The sequence below is a fragment of the Salmo salar genome, chromosome 20 (genome assembly GCF_965601325.2).
Source record: "Salmo salar chromosome 20, fSalSal1, whole genome shotgun sequence".
NCBI lineage: Eukaryota > Metazoa > Chordata > Actinopteri > Salmoniformes > Salmonidae > Salmo > Salmo salar.
Genome location: NC_138310.1, coordinates 25,872,288 through 25,889,510, shown reverse-complemented (window position 1 = coordinate 25,889,510; position 17,223 = coordinate 25,872,288). Strand labels below are relative to the sequence as shown.

At 42.3% G+C, this 17,223-nt stretch overlaps 1 protein-coding gene across 1 annotated transcript in view; it reads left to right on the top strand.

Annotated features, from left to right (window-relative positions):
* The window catches only part of LOC106580376 (phosphatidylinositol transfer protein beta isoform), a 39,475-nt gene that overhangs the window by 13,644 nt on the left and 8,608 nt on the right, over nucleotides 1-17,223 (top strand). Inside the window, exons 3-8 of the mRNA XM_014161367.3 lie at nucleotides 7,682-7,827; nucleotides 8,012-8,103; nucleotides 9,975-9,982; nucleotides 10,282-10,356; nucleotides 10,533-10,616; nucleotides 15,087-15,164. Coding sequence (XP_014016842.1) covers nucleotides 7,682-7,827; nucleotides 8,012-8,103; nucleotides 9,975-9,982; nucleotides 10,282-10,356; nucleotides 10,533-10,616; nucleotides 15,087-15,164 — 483 coding nt within the window. The remainder of the gene's footprint in view (nucleotides 1-7,681; nucleotides 7,828-8,011; nucleotides 8,104-9,974; nucleotides 9,983-10,281; nucleotides 10,357-10,532; nucleotides 10,617-15,086; nucleotides 15,165-17,223) is intronic.

Genomic DNA, 17,223 nt, shown 5'->3' with positions numbered 1-17,223 from the left:
CAAATGAAATGATTTGTCACATGCGCCGAATACAACAGGTGTAGACCTTACAGTGAAATGGTTAAAAACAATGCAGTTTTAATAAAAAATCTGTGTTAAATTCAGTTTATTTACTAAATACTTTAACAATAAAAAAAGAAGTAAATATAAAATAATGCAAATAGTCCGCGTAGCCGTTTTGGTTAGCTGTTCAGGCGTCTTATGGCTTGGTGGTAGAAGCTGTTAAGAAGCCTTTTGGACCTAGGCTTGGCTCTCGGTAGCAGAGAGAACAGTCTATGACTAGGGTGGCTGGAGTCTTTGGCAATTTTTAGGGCTTTCTGACACTGCCTGGTATATAGGTCCTGGATGGCAGGAATCTTTGCCCAAGTGATGTACTGGGCCATACGCACTACCCTCCAGTGATGTACTGGGCTGTACGCATTACCCTCTGTAGTGCCTTGCGGTTTGAGCCCGAGCAGTTGCCATACCAGGCGGTGATGCAACCAGTCAGGATACTCTCGATGCTGCAGCTGTAGAACTTTTTGAGGATCTGAGGACCAATGCCAAATCTTTTCAGTTTCCTGAGAGAGAATAGGCGTTGTCGTGCCCTCTTCACGACTTTCTTGGTGTGTTTGGACCATGACAGTTTGTTGGGGACACCAAGGAACTTGAAGCTCTCAACCTGCTCCACTACAGCCCGTCGATGAGAATGGGGGAGTGCTAGGCCCTCTCTTTCCTGTAGTCCACAGTCATCTCCTTTGTCTTGATCACGTTGAGGGAGAGGTTGTTATCCTGGCACCACACTGCCATGTCTCTGACCACCTCCCTATTGGCTGTCTCATTGTTGTCGGTGATCAGGCCTACCGCTGTTGTGTTGTCGGCAAATTTAATGATGGTTTTGGAGTCATGCCTGGCTGTGCAGTCATCGGTTGACCGGGAGTACAAGAGGGGACTGGGCACAGGGGCAGATGTGTTGTTACCTACCCTTATCCCCTGGGGGCGGCCTGTCAGGAAGTCCAGGATCTAGTTGCAGAGGGAGGTGTTTATTCCCAGTGTCCTTAGCTTAGTGATGAGCTTTGAGGGCACTATGGTGTTGAACGTTGAGCTGTAGTCAATGAACAGCATTTTCACATAGGTGTTCCTTTTGTCCAGGTGGGAAAGGGCATTGTTGAGTGCAATATAGACTGCATCATCTGTTGGGGCGGTATGCAAATTGGAGTGGGCCTAAGGTTTCTGGAATAATGGTGTTGTGAGCCATGACCAGCCTTTCAAAGTACTTCATTGCTACAGATGTGAGTGCTACAGGTTGGTAGTCATTTAGGCAGGTTACCTTCATGTTCTTGGGCACAGGGACTATGGTGGTCTGCTTGAAACATGTAGTTATTACAGACCCGGTCAGAGACATGTTGAAAATGTTAGTGAAGACACTTGCCAGTTGGTCAGCGCATGCTCGGAGTACACGTCCTGGTAATCCGTCTGCCCTGCGGCCTTGTGAATGTTGACCTCTTTTTAAAGGTCTTACTCACATTGGCTATGGAGAGCGTGATCACACAGTTGTCCGGAACCGCTGGTGCTCTCATGCATGTTTCAGTGTTACTTGCCTCGAAGCGAGCATAGAAGTAATTCAGCTCGTCTGGTAGGCTCGTCTCACTGGGCAGCTCATGGCTGTGCTTCCCTTTGTAGTCTGTAATAGTTTGCAAGCCCTGCCACATCTGACGAGTGTCAGAGCCTGTGTGGTAGGATTCAGTTTTAGTCCTGTGTTGATGCTTTGCCTGTTTGATGGTTTGTCTGAGGGCGTACCGGGATTTGTTATAAGCGTCCGGGTTAGAGTCCCACTCCTTGAACGCGGCAGCTGTACCCTTTAGCTCAGTGCGGATGTTGGCTGGAAACCAATGGCTTCTGGTTTGGGGTATGTACGTACGGTCACTGTGGGGACGACGTCATTGATGAGGCCAGTGACTGATGTGGTGTACTCCTCAATGCCATCGGAAGAATCCCGGAACATTTTCCAGTCTGCAAGCCAGCAAAAACGGATCTAGCCTGCCTTCCGTTGCCTATGCACTTGAATGGTGAATGGGAAGCGTGCTTCAATTACCAGTTGAGAGAGAAAAATGGTAGCTCTTTTTAATCATGGCCATCAACTGTTAATAACGTGATTGCATTTAGAATTGTTGTGCAATGATTGGGCTTATAAAAGCACATGTTTAACTCCAGCAGCATAGAAGGAGCTGATTGACACGCTGTAGCAGCAGCTCTTGCACTGACAGATTTTCTGCTCATAAGATACATAACGAATATACACACTGCAATTGAATTCCACAACATTATGCAAATGAACCTATAGACCGAATAACACGACCAGTCAAATGTATTTCCATCAACGATTAGGCTGAAAAGCATTATTTTCCATCTCTGTATGGTTCTGGATTTGAGTAGTGTTACTGGAATCTGACAGTCTTAGTAAATATTTTGATTCCTTTATATGAAGAGGATGGAGGTAGTTTACTTGTTGCTCTTGTTTGTGTGGGTTACTGTTATAAAACGTTCTGACTCACACACTGTCCTTATATGGCAATGAAGTGTGTGTTCACTGAGGGATGGATTATAGTTACAGTGCCTTCCAAGTATTCACACCCCTTGAATTTTTCCACATTTTGTTTTACAGCCTGCATTTTAAAATGGATTCAATTTATATTATTGTCACTGGCCTACACACAATACTGCATAATATCAGTGGAATTGTTTTTTATTTTGACAAATTAATAAAAAATGACAAGCTGAAATGTCTTGCGTCAATAAGTATTCAACCCCTTTTATGGCAAGCTTAAATAAATTCCGGAGTACATTTACTTAACAAGTCACAGTAAATTGAATGGATTTTTATTTATTTATGATTACCACATCTCTGTATCCCACACGTTCAGTTATCTGTTAGGTCCCTCAGTCGAGCTGTGAATTTCAAACACTGACTCAACCTCAAAGACAAGGGAGATTTTCCAAGGCCTGGCAAAGGACGACACCTATTGGTAGATGGGTAAAAAACAAAACGCATTGAATATCTGTTTGAGCATGGTGAAGTTATTAATTACACTTTGGATGGTGTATCAGTACAGCGTCACTACAAAGATACAGGCGTCCTTCCTAACTCTGTTGCCGGAGAGAAAGGAAACCGCTCAGGGATTTCACTGAGGCCAATGGTGACTTTAAAACAGTTAATGGCTGTGATAGAACTGAGGATCGATCAACATTTTAGTTACTCCACAATACTCACCTAATTGACAGAGTGAAAAGAAGGAACCCTGTACAGAATAATATTCCAAAACACGTTTGCAACAAGGTACTAAAGTAATACTGCAAAAGAAGTGGCAAAGTAATTCACTTTTTGTCCTGACTACAAAGTGTTATGTTTGAGGCAAATCCAATGCTACACATTAGTGTACCACTCTCCATATTTTCAAGCATAGTGGTGGCTGCATCATGTTATGGATATGCTTGTAATCGTTAAGGACTGCAGAGTTTTACAGGATAAAAAAAAGAAACTGAATAGAGCTAAGCACAGGCAAAATCCTTGAGGAAAACCTGGTTCAGTCTGCTTTCCACCAGACACTGGGAGATGAATTCACCTTTCAGCAGGACAATAACCTAAAACACAAGGCCAAATCTACACTGGAGTTGTTTACCAAGACAGTGAATGTTCCTGAGTAGCCGAGTTACAGTTTTGACTTAAATCTACTTGAAAAGATATGGGAAGACCTGAAAATGGTTGTCTAGCAATGATCAACAACCAATTTGACAGAGCTTGAATGTTTTGGAGAATAATGGGCAAATGTTGCACAATCCAGGTGTGGAAAGCTCTTTGAGACTTCCCCAGAAAGACTCAGCTGTAATCCCTGCTAAAGGTGTTTCTAACATGTATTGAATAATTATCTCATCAATATACTGTATATTAGATTTTAATGTCATTTTTATAAATATTAGCATGTTTCTATCACTTTGACAGAGTATTTTGGGTAGATCGTTGACAACAAAATTACAATTAAATACATTTTTAATCCCACTTTAACACAACAAAATGTGTAAAAAGTCAAGGTGTGAATAAATTCTGAAGTCACTGTACGTTCAAATGATTAGAAAATGCACTATAAAGTAGGGATGGGCATTTTAAATGATTTCACTATTCTAATAATATTACGCATATCTGGAGTCAAAACATACAGTGTATTTGGAAAAGTATTCAGACCCCTTCACTTCTTCCACATTTTGTTACATTACAGCCTTATTCTAAAATGGATTTAGTTGGGTTTTTTTACCTCCTCAATTTCCACAAAATACCCCATAATGACAAAGCAAAAACAATATTTGCAAATGTATAACTTTTTTTTTTTTAAACGATCACATTTACATAAGTATTCAGACCCTTTACTCAGTACTTTGTTGAAGCACCTTTGGCAGCAATTACAGCCTCTATTCTTCTTGGGTATTACGCTACAAGCTTGGCACACCTGTATTTGGGGAGTTTCTCCCATTCTTCTTTGCAGATCCTCTCAAGCTCTGTCAGGTTGGATGGGGAGCGTTGCTGCACAGCTATTTTCAGGTCTCTCCAAAGATGTTAAATCGGGTTCAAGACCGAGCTCTGGCTGGGCCACTCAAGGACATTCAGAGACTTGTCCCGAACTCACTCCTGCGTTGTGTTGGCTGTGTGCTTAGGGTAGTTGTGCTGTTGGAAGGTCAACCTCCACTCCAGCCTGAGCGCTCTTGACCAGGTTTTCATCAAGGATCTCTCTACTTTGCTCCGTTCATCTTTCCCTCGATCTTGACTAGTCTCCCAGTCCCTGCCGCTGAAAAACATCCCCACAGTATGCTGCTGCCACCCATGCTTCACCGTAGGGATGGTGCCAGGTTTCCTGCAGACGTGACGCTTGGCATTCAGGCCAAAGAGTTCAATCTTGGTTTCATCAGACCAGAGAATCTTGTTTCTCATTGTCTGAGAGTTGTTTAGGTGTCTTTTGGCAAACTCCATCCGGGCTGTCATGTGCCTTTTGCTGAGGAGTGGCTTCCGTTTTGCCACAATACCATAAAGGCCTGATTTGGTAGACTGCTTCAGAGATTGTTGTCCTTCTGGAAGGTTCTCTCATCTCCACAGAGGAGCTCTGTCAGAGTGACCGTCGGGTTCTTGGTCACCTCCCTGACCAAGGCTCTTCTCCCCCGATTGCTCAGTTTGGAAGAGTCTTGGTGGTTCCAAACTTCTTCCATTTTAAGAATGATGGAGGCCACTGTGTTCTTGGGGACCTTCAATGCCAAAGACGTTTTTGGTAACCTTCCCCAGATGTGTACCTCGACACAATCATTTCTTGGAGCTCTACGGACAATTCCTTTTGAACGTGTGGCCTGGTGTTTGCTCTGACATGCGCTGTCAAGTATGGGACCTTTATATAGACAGGTGTGTGCCTTTCCAAATCATGTCCAATCAATTGAATTTACCACAGGTGGGCTCCAATCAAGTTGTAGAAACATCTCAAGGATGATCAATGAAAACAGGATGCACCTGAGCTCAATTTCGAGTCTCATAGCAAAGGGTCTGAATACCTATGTAAATAAGGGATTTCTGTTTTTTTATATGTAATTTGCTAAAAACTGTTTTTTACTTTATTTATGGGGTATTGTGTGTAGATGGATGAGGAAAAATATATATTTAATCCATTTTAGAATAAGGCTGTAACGTGGAAAAAGTCAAGGGGTCTGAACACTGCTAATGCACTGTTATTTTTATATATATATATATATATATATATATATATATATATATATATATATATATATATATATATATATATATATATATATATATATATATATATATATATATATATTATATATATATATATATATATATATATATATATATATATATTAATTGCTCTTCACCAATCAGAATGATGCAGAGGGCAGTACATGCATAAAATGTTTTAATATTTTTTTTTTTAAAAAGACAACAGCGAACGGGCTGCTGTTCTCCAGTAGTTTTTGGCTAACAGCGAAAGAAAAGTCTGATATTCGCCATAATATAACTGATTTTAACTGATTCTGTTACAAAAATGTTTTCTGGTGACTGTTCACATTGATCTGTGTTAGCTTCTCCGTTAGGTGCGCCTGTAATTGCAATTTGAAGAGCGGGAAATAGCATACCAATGTCAAGGCTGACTGAAGGGCTAAATGCGCAGTAGTAGCGCGACGAACAGTCGTAAATACTACATTCAGTAATAACTGCCCTTCCCTACCGTGATGAGAGGAAAACGTCCTGGAAGACTGGTAGTGAATGAAACAAAACAAAAATACCCTGGCCTTCAGATACTGACTTGAGTTGATCTGATACAGGCTTAGTATCCACAGTATAAGCATGGCATAAAAACAGACCTGCAGCACCATCATGAATGGCTTGTTTCATTAATTACACAAACGTTTATGAACAGTGATCAACTAGTTGAAAAACTTGAGTGTTTGTTTAAATTCCTTTGTCTAATTCAGGACAATTTAAATGTCTCATTTAACCTGGGGCCATATGTTGGTTAATTAACATAGTTTTGTGTGTGTGACTGCATGCATTTGGGCGAGTTAGAGGGAATGCCTTTTGATGTGAAAGGAATAAGTGTTGTCCTCTTCAGGGCCCAGAACAGAGAGGAGACGGACAGTAAAACTCTTGTTTGATCAGAGCTCTGTTCTCTGGACAATTTGTCTGCTTAGCCTGCTCTTCTTGCTTGTTGTGGCTAGGAGACGATGCATAAAAAATACATTGTTATTGGTTGGCGCAATACCCATGTTGAATCAAGGAACACTGAATACATGCAGTGATGTTTTTATAGTCCCCATAGATGACAAACGCTTGACACATGCAGTCTGTCTCGCACAATCTTTCTTTTGTACACAAACGAAGTCACACAGCCAGCCATGCAGATCCTCCAGTACTGTAGGCCCCCCACTGTGGCTATTTTCACGCCCCCCTCCCCCTAATCCTATTAAGTCAAAATAGTGAAGAGTGGCTCTCTGGGCTGTGTCGGTCTGTTGTGGGGACTGGGGACGCTATTAGGGGCCACCATGTCTCTCCCAACTTTGCTAACCCTGTATGATGCTGGACACTGCCATCCTGTTAGTCAAGCTCTTGTTCAACATGAGCACTGTCTGTCATCTGATAGTCCATAACGAATGTGTTTATTTATTCCTTCTGTTCTTAGTTGCTATCCATGTCTTTTATAGTCTTGAAAAACCCGACCATAGGCAACACAGTGACTATAGGGTCTGGTTTCAATGACGGACTCTTTAGGCATAGAGGAACTATGTCACTGCCTACAGTTGAAGTCTGAAGTTTACATACACCTTAGCCAAATACATTTAAACTCTGTTTTTCACAATTCCTGACATTTAGTCCTAGTAAAAATTCCCTGTCTTAGGTCAGTTAGGATCACCACTTTATTTTAAGAGTGTGAAAAGTCAGAATAATAGTAGAGAACTATTTCTTTCAGCTTTTTATTTCTTTCATCACATTCCCAGTGGGTCAGAAGTTTACATTAGAGGTCGACCGATTTTATGATATTTCAACACCGATACCGATTTATTGGAGGACCAAAAAAAAGCTGATACCGATTAATCGGCCAGTCTCTTTTTTTATTGTATTGTAATGGTACGTTAACTTGTGTGTTTCTTTCAGTATCAAGTGGGCCAGTTGTACTCCGTAGCAGTGGCCAGTAAGAATGAGACGGGTGGAGGAGAGGGCATTGAGGTCCTCAAGAATGAACCCTATGAGAAGGACGGCGAGAAAGGACAGTACACACACAAAATCTACCATCTGAAGAGGTAAGAGACACTCTCACACACACAATATGTTCCAAGTGCACCATCACTATCTTGGCAGCAAGTGGCAGTGTAGTCATCCCTGTCTTACTGTAGGTTTAAGATATCCCACTCTAGAACCTGTATGACTGGAGTTAGTGATTGTGTGTATTCATCTATGCTCCTCCCCTCTCCTTGGCTTTCACAGTAAAGTCCCTGCATTTGTCAAGATGATTGCTCCTGAGGGCTCTCTGGTCTTCCATGAAAAGGCCTGGAACGCTTACCCTTACTGCCGAACCAGTGAGTTCTCCTCCTCTCTCCTCTCCTGCCCTGGCCCTTCCCTCCACCCCTCCCCTGTCCTGCCTGCACTCTGACCCACAGCCTTATGTATTTAGACATTTTAATTTGACTCATTGTTGGTCTTGTTTGCATGAGTTTAGGGCTGACAAAAAAAAAATCTTGGTCCACTGAAAATCGTGTTCTTTCAACCAATCGATTGGTCAACATTTTTAAATGTGTATTTTTATATAGATATATATCTATCTTATGTGTTTTAATAAAATCAACTACTGAATATAATTGTCTGATGCTGTTTAAAGAAGCTAGCACCAATTACTCAAGAGGGAGCAAGAGATCAAGATAACCAGAAGAGGAAAAACCTTAACCTAACAGGCTACACAAGGAGTTGGCAACCTTTCTCATATGGAATGCCAATTTATCTTACAATTTCTACTGATCTGGGTGCCAGTTATATGCACATTTTCGTGGAAAAGTTCAATTTAGTTTATAACGCCTTCGTATCTCAATCATTGTCATGTGGTTAATCAAAATTCTATCCAAATCTAAATGAAAATGATACAAACCTAAAAAGTAAGTTATATTGCCATTGCCAGCTATGTAAAAATAGCCTACATAAAGCCAACAAATAAAAATATTGCAGCCGCAGGAAGTTAATATCCTGATAAAAATCCTATAAATCACATTGACTACGCATGGCCTGCCTGCCTCAAACTTGAAACATTGTATCAACTATCAACTTGGGTCCAGCCCAAGCTCCCATTAGCAAACTTGTATAAAATATTCCGGGCCCTCAGTTTCCTGCGCCAGTGAGCTCAGGACAGACACAGCTGTAGGCTATTTTGTGCAAGGGATAAGAGTTCATCAGATTGACCTGGATCAGACCATGACATTTTCCCTTTCACGCTGAGTGGTTATTGAAAGGGAGAGAGCCGGAAAGATTTTTCAAATGCGTTGAGGAACTATTGTCATTCTCAATGGATGTAAAAATAGACTTTGTTTGCATGCTGTTTGAGGTGAAAACATTACTTTGAGAAGGTCCACAGCTCATTAGTGGTGGTGCGTTCAGCCAATCAGAAATACTATCAGATCCCCAAATGGGCGCATTTATATGTCTAAATTTACGTGCAGGCCAGGTAGCCTATAGGCCGACTTCTATGCATAATCAGGTGCGTGTCCTTACTCAACATTGACAGTAGTGCTCCAAAGAAAAGACAATGACTAAATTGACAACACCCGGAAATGGAATGATTTAAAACCAAAAGTTGTTTCTCACAAGTGTAGCATAGGTTGTGGGTTCTGCAAACCAACGTGTCCACTCTGACAATGACAACGGTAAAAGACTGGAATAATAATAATATATTGAATGCATTAACAGAAATGACTAAACCAACATTGTAAATTTGAAATTATAGGAATTAACGGTAAATGTAGGCCACTACTGGTGATGTATGTAATGGGGATTTTATAGACACTAACAATCAAGGCAAACAATTCACACAATGAAGTTATGAAACAATGAATGTGCACAAATTGGCGGGAGAGAGCGCATTCTGGAGAGAGACGTGCATTTTAGCCACACTCCCCTTCTTCTTGGACTGTGCCATCCACACGGCCTCCGCAATGGATTAGTCTCAGCCTTCGCAATGGATTAGTTCACTGAGATGGGTGGGAATCAGACGGGTGTCTCGTGTGGCATAAAAAAAACAACATGTATTTGCTACTCCCCGACAAAAAAAAGCCAATCGACCCATCGACTATTTGGCTTCAGCCCTATGTGAGTTGCTTGATTCGTTCGTTCTTTTCCTGTTTTGGATTGATATCTAACGATTGAATCTCTCTTTGGTGTCTTCTCATGCTTCGCCTGGGGCCAGTTGTAACGGTAAGTAGCTTCAAATGACCCTCCCTCTGTTAGTTTCTATCTCACTGGTTGTATGGTAGTTTGTGCGTGTGGGTGGGTGGATAGTTCGTCTGTGTGAATGTGCGTCAGTGTTTGTGAATATAACTTGTCAACATATTGCTTCAATTATGAGAAATGTAGCAATTAAGCCAATGCATGTACATATTTATTGGGTAGGAGGTCGCTCTTGTGGACATTACTAGCTATGTAAATCTACTAGGTACTTTAGAGGGTTTTATTGCCTTAAGCTTTAGTAATCATTTCCCACCACCTTCCTCCAGAATGAGTATATGAAAGATGACTTCATCATTAAGATTGAGACATGGCACAAACCTGACCTTGGCACATTAGAAAATGTGAGTACCTTTGTCATTCAAAATGAGTTTGATTAATCACCGTTTGCATTTACAGTGAGATTCTTATAAAGAGAAGTCTGTGAATTTTGTCCCAGATGAAGCATCAGCTAATATCGAGTTTGAAGTGTACCTTTTAAATTGTAGCTCCCATGCTTATGCCTGGCTTTGATTGGCAGGTGCATAAGCTGGACCCGCCCACATGGAAGAGTGTGGAGGTGGTGCCCATTGACATTGCAGATGGAGAACAAGTGGCCCCTGCTGTGAGTACTCCCCTCTGATACTGCTGTCATGCCACAGTCCCACACTCAGTAAAGCCCTGGATAGTACTGTTTGGCAACATCATGTGGAGAGACTTGGGCATGGCAAAGCAAGCCGAATATGTTCAGATCTGACACAAAAACGGCAAATACACACATTCCTGGTAATCTTTTCCTGAGTTGATGTGTTGTATTCCATGTCACCTGCCAGTAGGGCTGGGTGGTATGGCCAAAATATCCTATCACGACACACAACATTTTTGGGACAGTTGTTGATGATGATTTATTATTATTATTATTATTTTATTTTTAGAATAATAAAGTTCGAAATATGCTTTCAGTGGCGCCTGACCCTAGGGTGGCAACACATACATTCTAAGTTATTCCAATGGGGTTTTCTCCATTCTGTTTGCTTTGATGATATGGGCAAAAAATCTAGGCCTATTGCGATTTAGATCAAAGCACTTAGGTGTACTGTTGGAATAATGAAAATATAGTGATTATTCTAATTATATAGTTGGAATATAGTGGGCAGCACTTTAAATACATTGTTTGACAACAAATTAAAAAGTCAGGGACAAATTATTGTGACAGGGTAGGAACCAAAGTGTTGGTCAGTGTTTCCCAGTGGACCCTAATTAGATGTTACATGTAATAAGAGTTTTCGTTATCAATTAAATTCGAAGGGCTTTATTGGCATGTTTACATTGACAAAGCAAGTGAAAATATAAAGGTAAAAATAAAGGTGAAATAATCAATCAAAAATGAACAGTAAACATTACACTCACAAGTTTCAAAGGACACTTCAAATGTCAATATGTCTATATAGTATTGTAAAGATGTGCAAATAGTTAAAGTACAAAAAGGAAAATAAATAAAACGCATGGATTATATGTACAATGGTGTTTGTTATTCACTGGCTGCCCTTTTCTTTTGGCAACAGGTCACAAATCCTGCTGCTGTGATGGCACACTGGTATTTCACCCAATAGATATGGGAGTTCATCAAAATTGGATTTGTTTTGAAATTCTTTGTGGGTTTGTGTAATCTGAGGGAAATACGTGTCTCTAATAGTCATACATTTGGCAGGAGGTTAGGAAGTGCAGCTCAGTTTCCACCTTTTTGTGGGCAGTGTGCACATAGCCTGTCTTCTCTTGAGAGCCAGGCTTTGTTAGCTCGCTACGTTAGCTCCGACTGAGTACATATAGGATCAAAGATCCGAGTCAGTAAAAAGAGTTGAACTTCCCATCGCTAAAAGCAACAACTTGCTCTCCTTGAGTGACAGGGGGCAGGGCTTGGTGTCGGAGGCGCATGGGGAAGCAGCATGCAGGAAGAGAGGGATGACTCAAGTAGCAAACGGAGTAAACTATAAAAATGTACATGACACTCGCGGGAGTGGCGTATCACATTTAACAAACCATACGTTGAAATACCGTTGTAGAAGGTAAAGTGAAAACCCAAACCGGTCCGTGCATCAAATACACCTGTATATAGTAAAATACGGTATTCCGCCCAGCACTACCTACCAGGTAAGGAAACTATGGTGCAGAGTTTCTTCTACTCTGCAGGTTCTGAAACCCCTCAATTCACTATGGCGTTGGAAGCTTTGCAATTATAATTAATATGGTGAAGTTTCTTCCTTTCAAATCCAAAAGGTTCCTTGTACCAATGGTGGTAGTTCATTGCTATTATTTGGCATGGCATTGCCTCATTTCATGGAGTCTGTTGTTAAGTGAAGTGCATGCGGTTATTTGCCTGAGTAGCAGCAGTGTGTTTGCGGTAGGTGTCTAACGAGGCGGATGTGTTTGCCTTGCTGGAGGAGTGTTGTGTCTGAGGGCCCTATCAGCTCTGTGCCTCAGGCATGACTGCAAGACCTGGGCCCCCAAGGGACCACAGATGAGTTTGTTAGTGTAATTAAGGCTCACAGCGCTCCATTCTCTGGTCAATGACACACACACACACACACACACACACACACACACACACACACACACACACACACACACACACACACACACACACACACACCCCTTCAGTGAGCAGCAGCTCCTCTTCCTCGGCCCAGGCACATCGATTCACAGACTCATTAAAGCAGCACAGTATATTGTTATAGTGAAGGAGCTTTCAGCATTAAAACGGCCTAATGAATAAGTGTGTTTGTGTTTCTCCCGTTTTTTGCTCGTTTGGCTCCCTCCTGTCGGCTGATAGCCCTGAAAAGCAGCTTTTAGCTGCGGGCGCATCATGATTTATTTAAAATTGCTGGGCCCTTGAGCTGTTGGTAATTTATTTGAAAGGCGTTTTGTTTATTTGTTTTGTAATTTTTTTCCACACCAGTTGACTTTGCACTTCTCTCTCTGAGCTCTTTATAGTGAATAATGCAACCAGAAGAGAGTAAGACCATTAGATGTGTGTGTTGCACGGTATACCGAAACTAGAAGATGAAAAACGGTTCGATACTAGAATTTGTTACTTTCGATACTTCTGTCAAATGTGTCTCACGGATCAAGTCTGCATCAGCGCAGCCGATGTCCCCCCCATGGTGCGCACCATGCCTGCTCCGCAAACACAATGCTAGCCTGCACTGGGAGTCTGGGCTGCATCATGTTACGCTCTTCACTCATACTGCGCAGAAGTTAATACACTTGAATAATGCAACATGGCATGTTGAAACGGTTCATTACTGTTCGCAAAACAATGTCTATACAGGCTAGAACACTTTACAATGCAATAAGATACTGTTAGCTTCCATTTTTTTAGGCTAACATTCCTTGCTAGCTTACCGCTGAAACTAACATCAATTCACTACCCTAGTACTTTCTTGGTGATAAAGCAAAAATATTCTGATTTCAAAGCTGATTGCCACCAAAACCGTATTCACTCCCTCACGTCTCTCCCTCAGCCGAAGACTTATAGCCTCCGCTAACTTGGGGTTCCGACAGGCCGCAACACTCTTAGCTCGTACATATAGTTATCACTGGTTAAAAAGAGTCACACTTTTAAAGAAGAAGCTACCACTATGCAGATGTTGTTGATCAGTAAAATAAAATGAAGTCCCTCATGGAACGGAAACATATTGTTTGTCATCTGTAGCTCCACGAAATCAGCCAAAACAAGCTCAATAACTCAATGCATGCACACACTCCTATTGAATATGCATTCACCTGTACTGTGAATAGGCCTAGGGTACATCTCTATTGATAAACTGGATAAATCTAGATGTACCATTCAAATAAATGATTGGTAAAAACAGTCAAATTGGTTAATTTAAAGGAAAACTCCACCCAAGATTTCATGATGTGTATCTTTCACAATAGAGAAATCTGGCCACTATAATGCGTTTTGCATCAAAATGCATCATATCTTAAACTTGATTACTGATGTGCAAAACATCACATGTCAACAATGTACTAATAAAACAAATACCTAAATTATGTTTTTTGGGTAGAGTTTTCCTTTTAATACATACATGGCTGTCTGAAAAAGTCTGACATAAAACATTTCAAATAATATTGAACTCAAACGATTGAACTGAGAGGTAGCTGAGTTCCTGTTTGCATCAAGTGCCATTCTGCAGCATTAGCTAAAATGCCTAGTTTTTGTGCCGTGGTATCGTTTTATTGAGTATTGGGATGTTATTGAGTATTGTGGTACTAAACCTGGTATCAGTATCGAAGTCAAGATTCTGGTATCGTAACAACACGTGTGTGTGTGTGTGTTCTGCTTGTGCATTATGCTACTGGAGTGTGTGAATCTACTCTCCTGCTGCACTAGTGAGTTAGTTAGAACTGTATGTTTGGCTGTGGTAGTGAATAGGTTTAGTGCTTGTGTTTTGGTGAAGTAGTGCAACTGTGCCCCCAGCATCATGATACACATTGTGTCACAAAGACGTGAGTAGGATAGCCCTGTGCCTAGGAGCAGTCTCTCCTCAGCCTGGCCCTGATTTGAAGGAGGAGTCAGACAAGGGCCACTAGGTCATCTGCTGTCGGCAGGCAGCTGCCCTACATGCAATCATGCGTACACACTCACGCACACTGGTATCAGCCAGCGTCCTCCTGCCATCTGTAATCTCAGCACAGCCATTTGCTGGTGGCATCAACAACTTCCAACCTGACAGCCTCCCCATCCCTTACGCCAGACCCTACCCAGCTCAGCCCAGACAGGGTGCAGGTCATAAACTGGGCAGGGCACAGGGCTGGGCTTTGGTGTTGCATCCTGGGGCCAGAACAAAGAGGCTGCCAGGCATAGTTGTGGGGGGCAGACCTAGCCTGGGAAACTACCATGGCAGGGCCTCCCCTTGCCCCTTTGCCCAGTGGGCGGTCAGCATTAGTGCAGGGCCAGTGCTCACAGACACCCCACAGACACATGGGCTAGAGGGGTTAAAGGGCCCTCTATCACTAATGTTGAATGCAGATGTGTTGGAATTGTTTGTTTTGTTCTGATTTATTAGTCTTAACTGTTATCCTTCTCTTCCAGGACTACAAGGCAGAGGAGGATCCGTCTCTGTTCAAGTCAGCTAAGACTGGTAGAGGGCCCCTGGGACCTAATTGGAAGGTACACCTCTCTCACTGAAACACTCTGGGTTAGAGGGGAAAGAGCCACGGGTTGGATCCTAAATTAATTTCCAGTCGTTTCGTTCTGAACAGAAACATAATTGTGTTCCGTTCCACTGTTCTAACCAGCAAAATAAAGTTCAGAACGTTATTAACCATGTCCCATGCTTTTAAAATAATCTGTCTCACTATCATTCCCGGTTCTGACTCTGTTCATCCCAAAAAAGTTTTCAGGTTTTCCTCCAAAAAATAGTCCGGTTTTCGGTTCTGTTCCCTGAACCGGCTTCAACCCTTAAATGTAACACTTTTAAATAATTTTACCAAAATGAATATGGATTTTTTTTGGGGTGGTATACTCGTGGCACAATACACTCATGGCCAGTTTATTAGGTGCCCCCATCTAGTACCGGGTCGGACCCCCTTTTGCCTTCAGAACAGCCTAAATTCTTGGGGCATGGATTCTACAAGGTGTGGCGTTCAAATGTTGATCTATTGGTATCAAGGGACCTAACGTGTGCCAGGAAAACATTCCCTCCACCATTACACCACCACCACCAGCCTGTACCGTAGACACCAGGCAGAATGGCGCCATGGGCTGTTACGCCAAATCCTGACTCTGCCATCAGCATGACGCAACAGGGACTGGGATTCGTCAAGCCAGGCGATGTTTTTCCACTCCTCAGTTGTCCGGTGTTGGTGATCGCGTGTCCACTGGAGCCGCTGCTTCTTGTTTTTAGCTGATAGGAGTGGAACCCGGTGTGGTTGTCTGCTGTAATAACCCATCAGTGACAAGGACCGACGAGTTGTGCGTTCTGAGATGCTGTTCTGCTCACCACTGTTGTACTGCACCGTTATTTGTCTGTTTGTGGGCCTCCTGTTAGCTTGCATGATTCTTGCCTTTCTCATCAACCAGCTGTTTTCACCCACAGGACTGCTGCTGACTGGATGTTTTTTCTTTGTCACACCATTCTCTGTAAACACTAGACACTGTTATGCGTGAAAAGCCCAGGAGCCCGGCTGTTTCTGAGCTACTGGAACCGGCACCGACGATCATACCATGTTCAAATCCACTAAGGTCACTTGTTTTGCCCATTCTAACGTTCAATCGAACAGTAACTCAAAGCCTCGATGCCTGTCTGCCTCCTTTATATATAGCATCCCACTCGACGTGACTCACTGGCTGTAGGAGCAAATCATTTTCACAAACGGGGTAATAAATTGGCCACGGAGTGTATGGCTAGTATTGGACTAGCATTTGTGTGTGTGTGTGTGTGTGTGTGTGTGAGACAGAAGGAGTCCCTCAGACGGGGCGGAGAAGAGGGAGGGCTGAGTGGCAGAGCTGTAGGCTGCAGTTTGATGAAGACAAATCACCGCTCTCCTGCTCTAATTGGACCTAATAGAAATCACAAGGGATCAGGTCAGATTAGGCCCTCCTGTCTCAGCCCTGCCCACATCCTCATTCTCTCTTTTAAGCCAGCCAGGAGAGGGTGTGTATGTACGGGGCTGTCTTCTCCGGGGTTTGTGTGTGGTATCTTAGTTTGAGCTAGGAACAATTCAGTAAAATGAGTCTGGGAGGTATTTGTTTGTAAAAAGTGAGAGGCAATGAAAACGGCTCATCCAGAGACACTAGTGGTCTCGTCCCTAACCCCTCATCTACAGCCGTACACACAGGCCCAGGATCACTGTTTAATGGCAGACAAGTTAGAATCTCCACCCAGCAAAAGAGCCCTCAGAGTTCACCGTGTGAAAGTTTTACTGTACTGTGACGACGCACAGATTAAAGACTGCTGAACAGCTTTATGAAGTCTGAATAAATAATATAAACTTTTTATTATGGGTTTTTAATTAGATCATTTTCCCCCAGCCTTGGACATGGAAACACTTATTTTGGGGAAAGAAATTATAGAAAAAAAAAATCATAGCTAAAGTAACATAAGAGAAAACAACTGGTGCCAGCTTCTCAGAGCAGTAAAAGTCTATCACTGCATGCACACCTATCGTCACACTTTGTATTTCTGAAATCTCCCGCTCCTTTGAGCAGGGCGACAAGAGACGGTGTG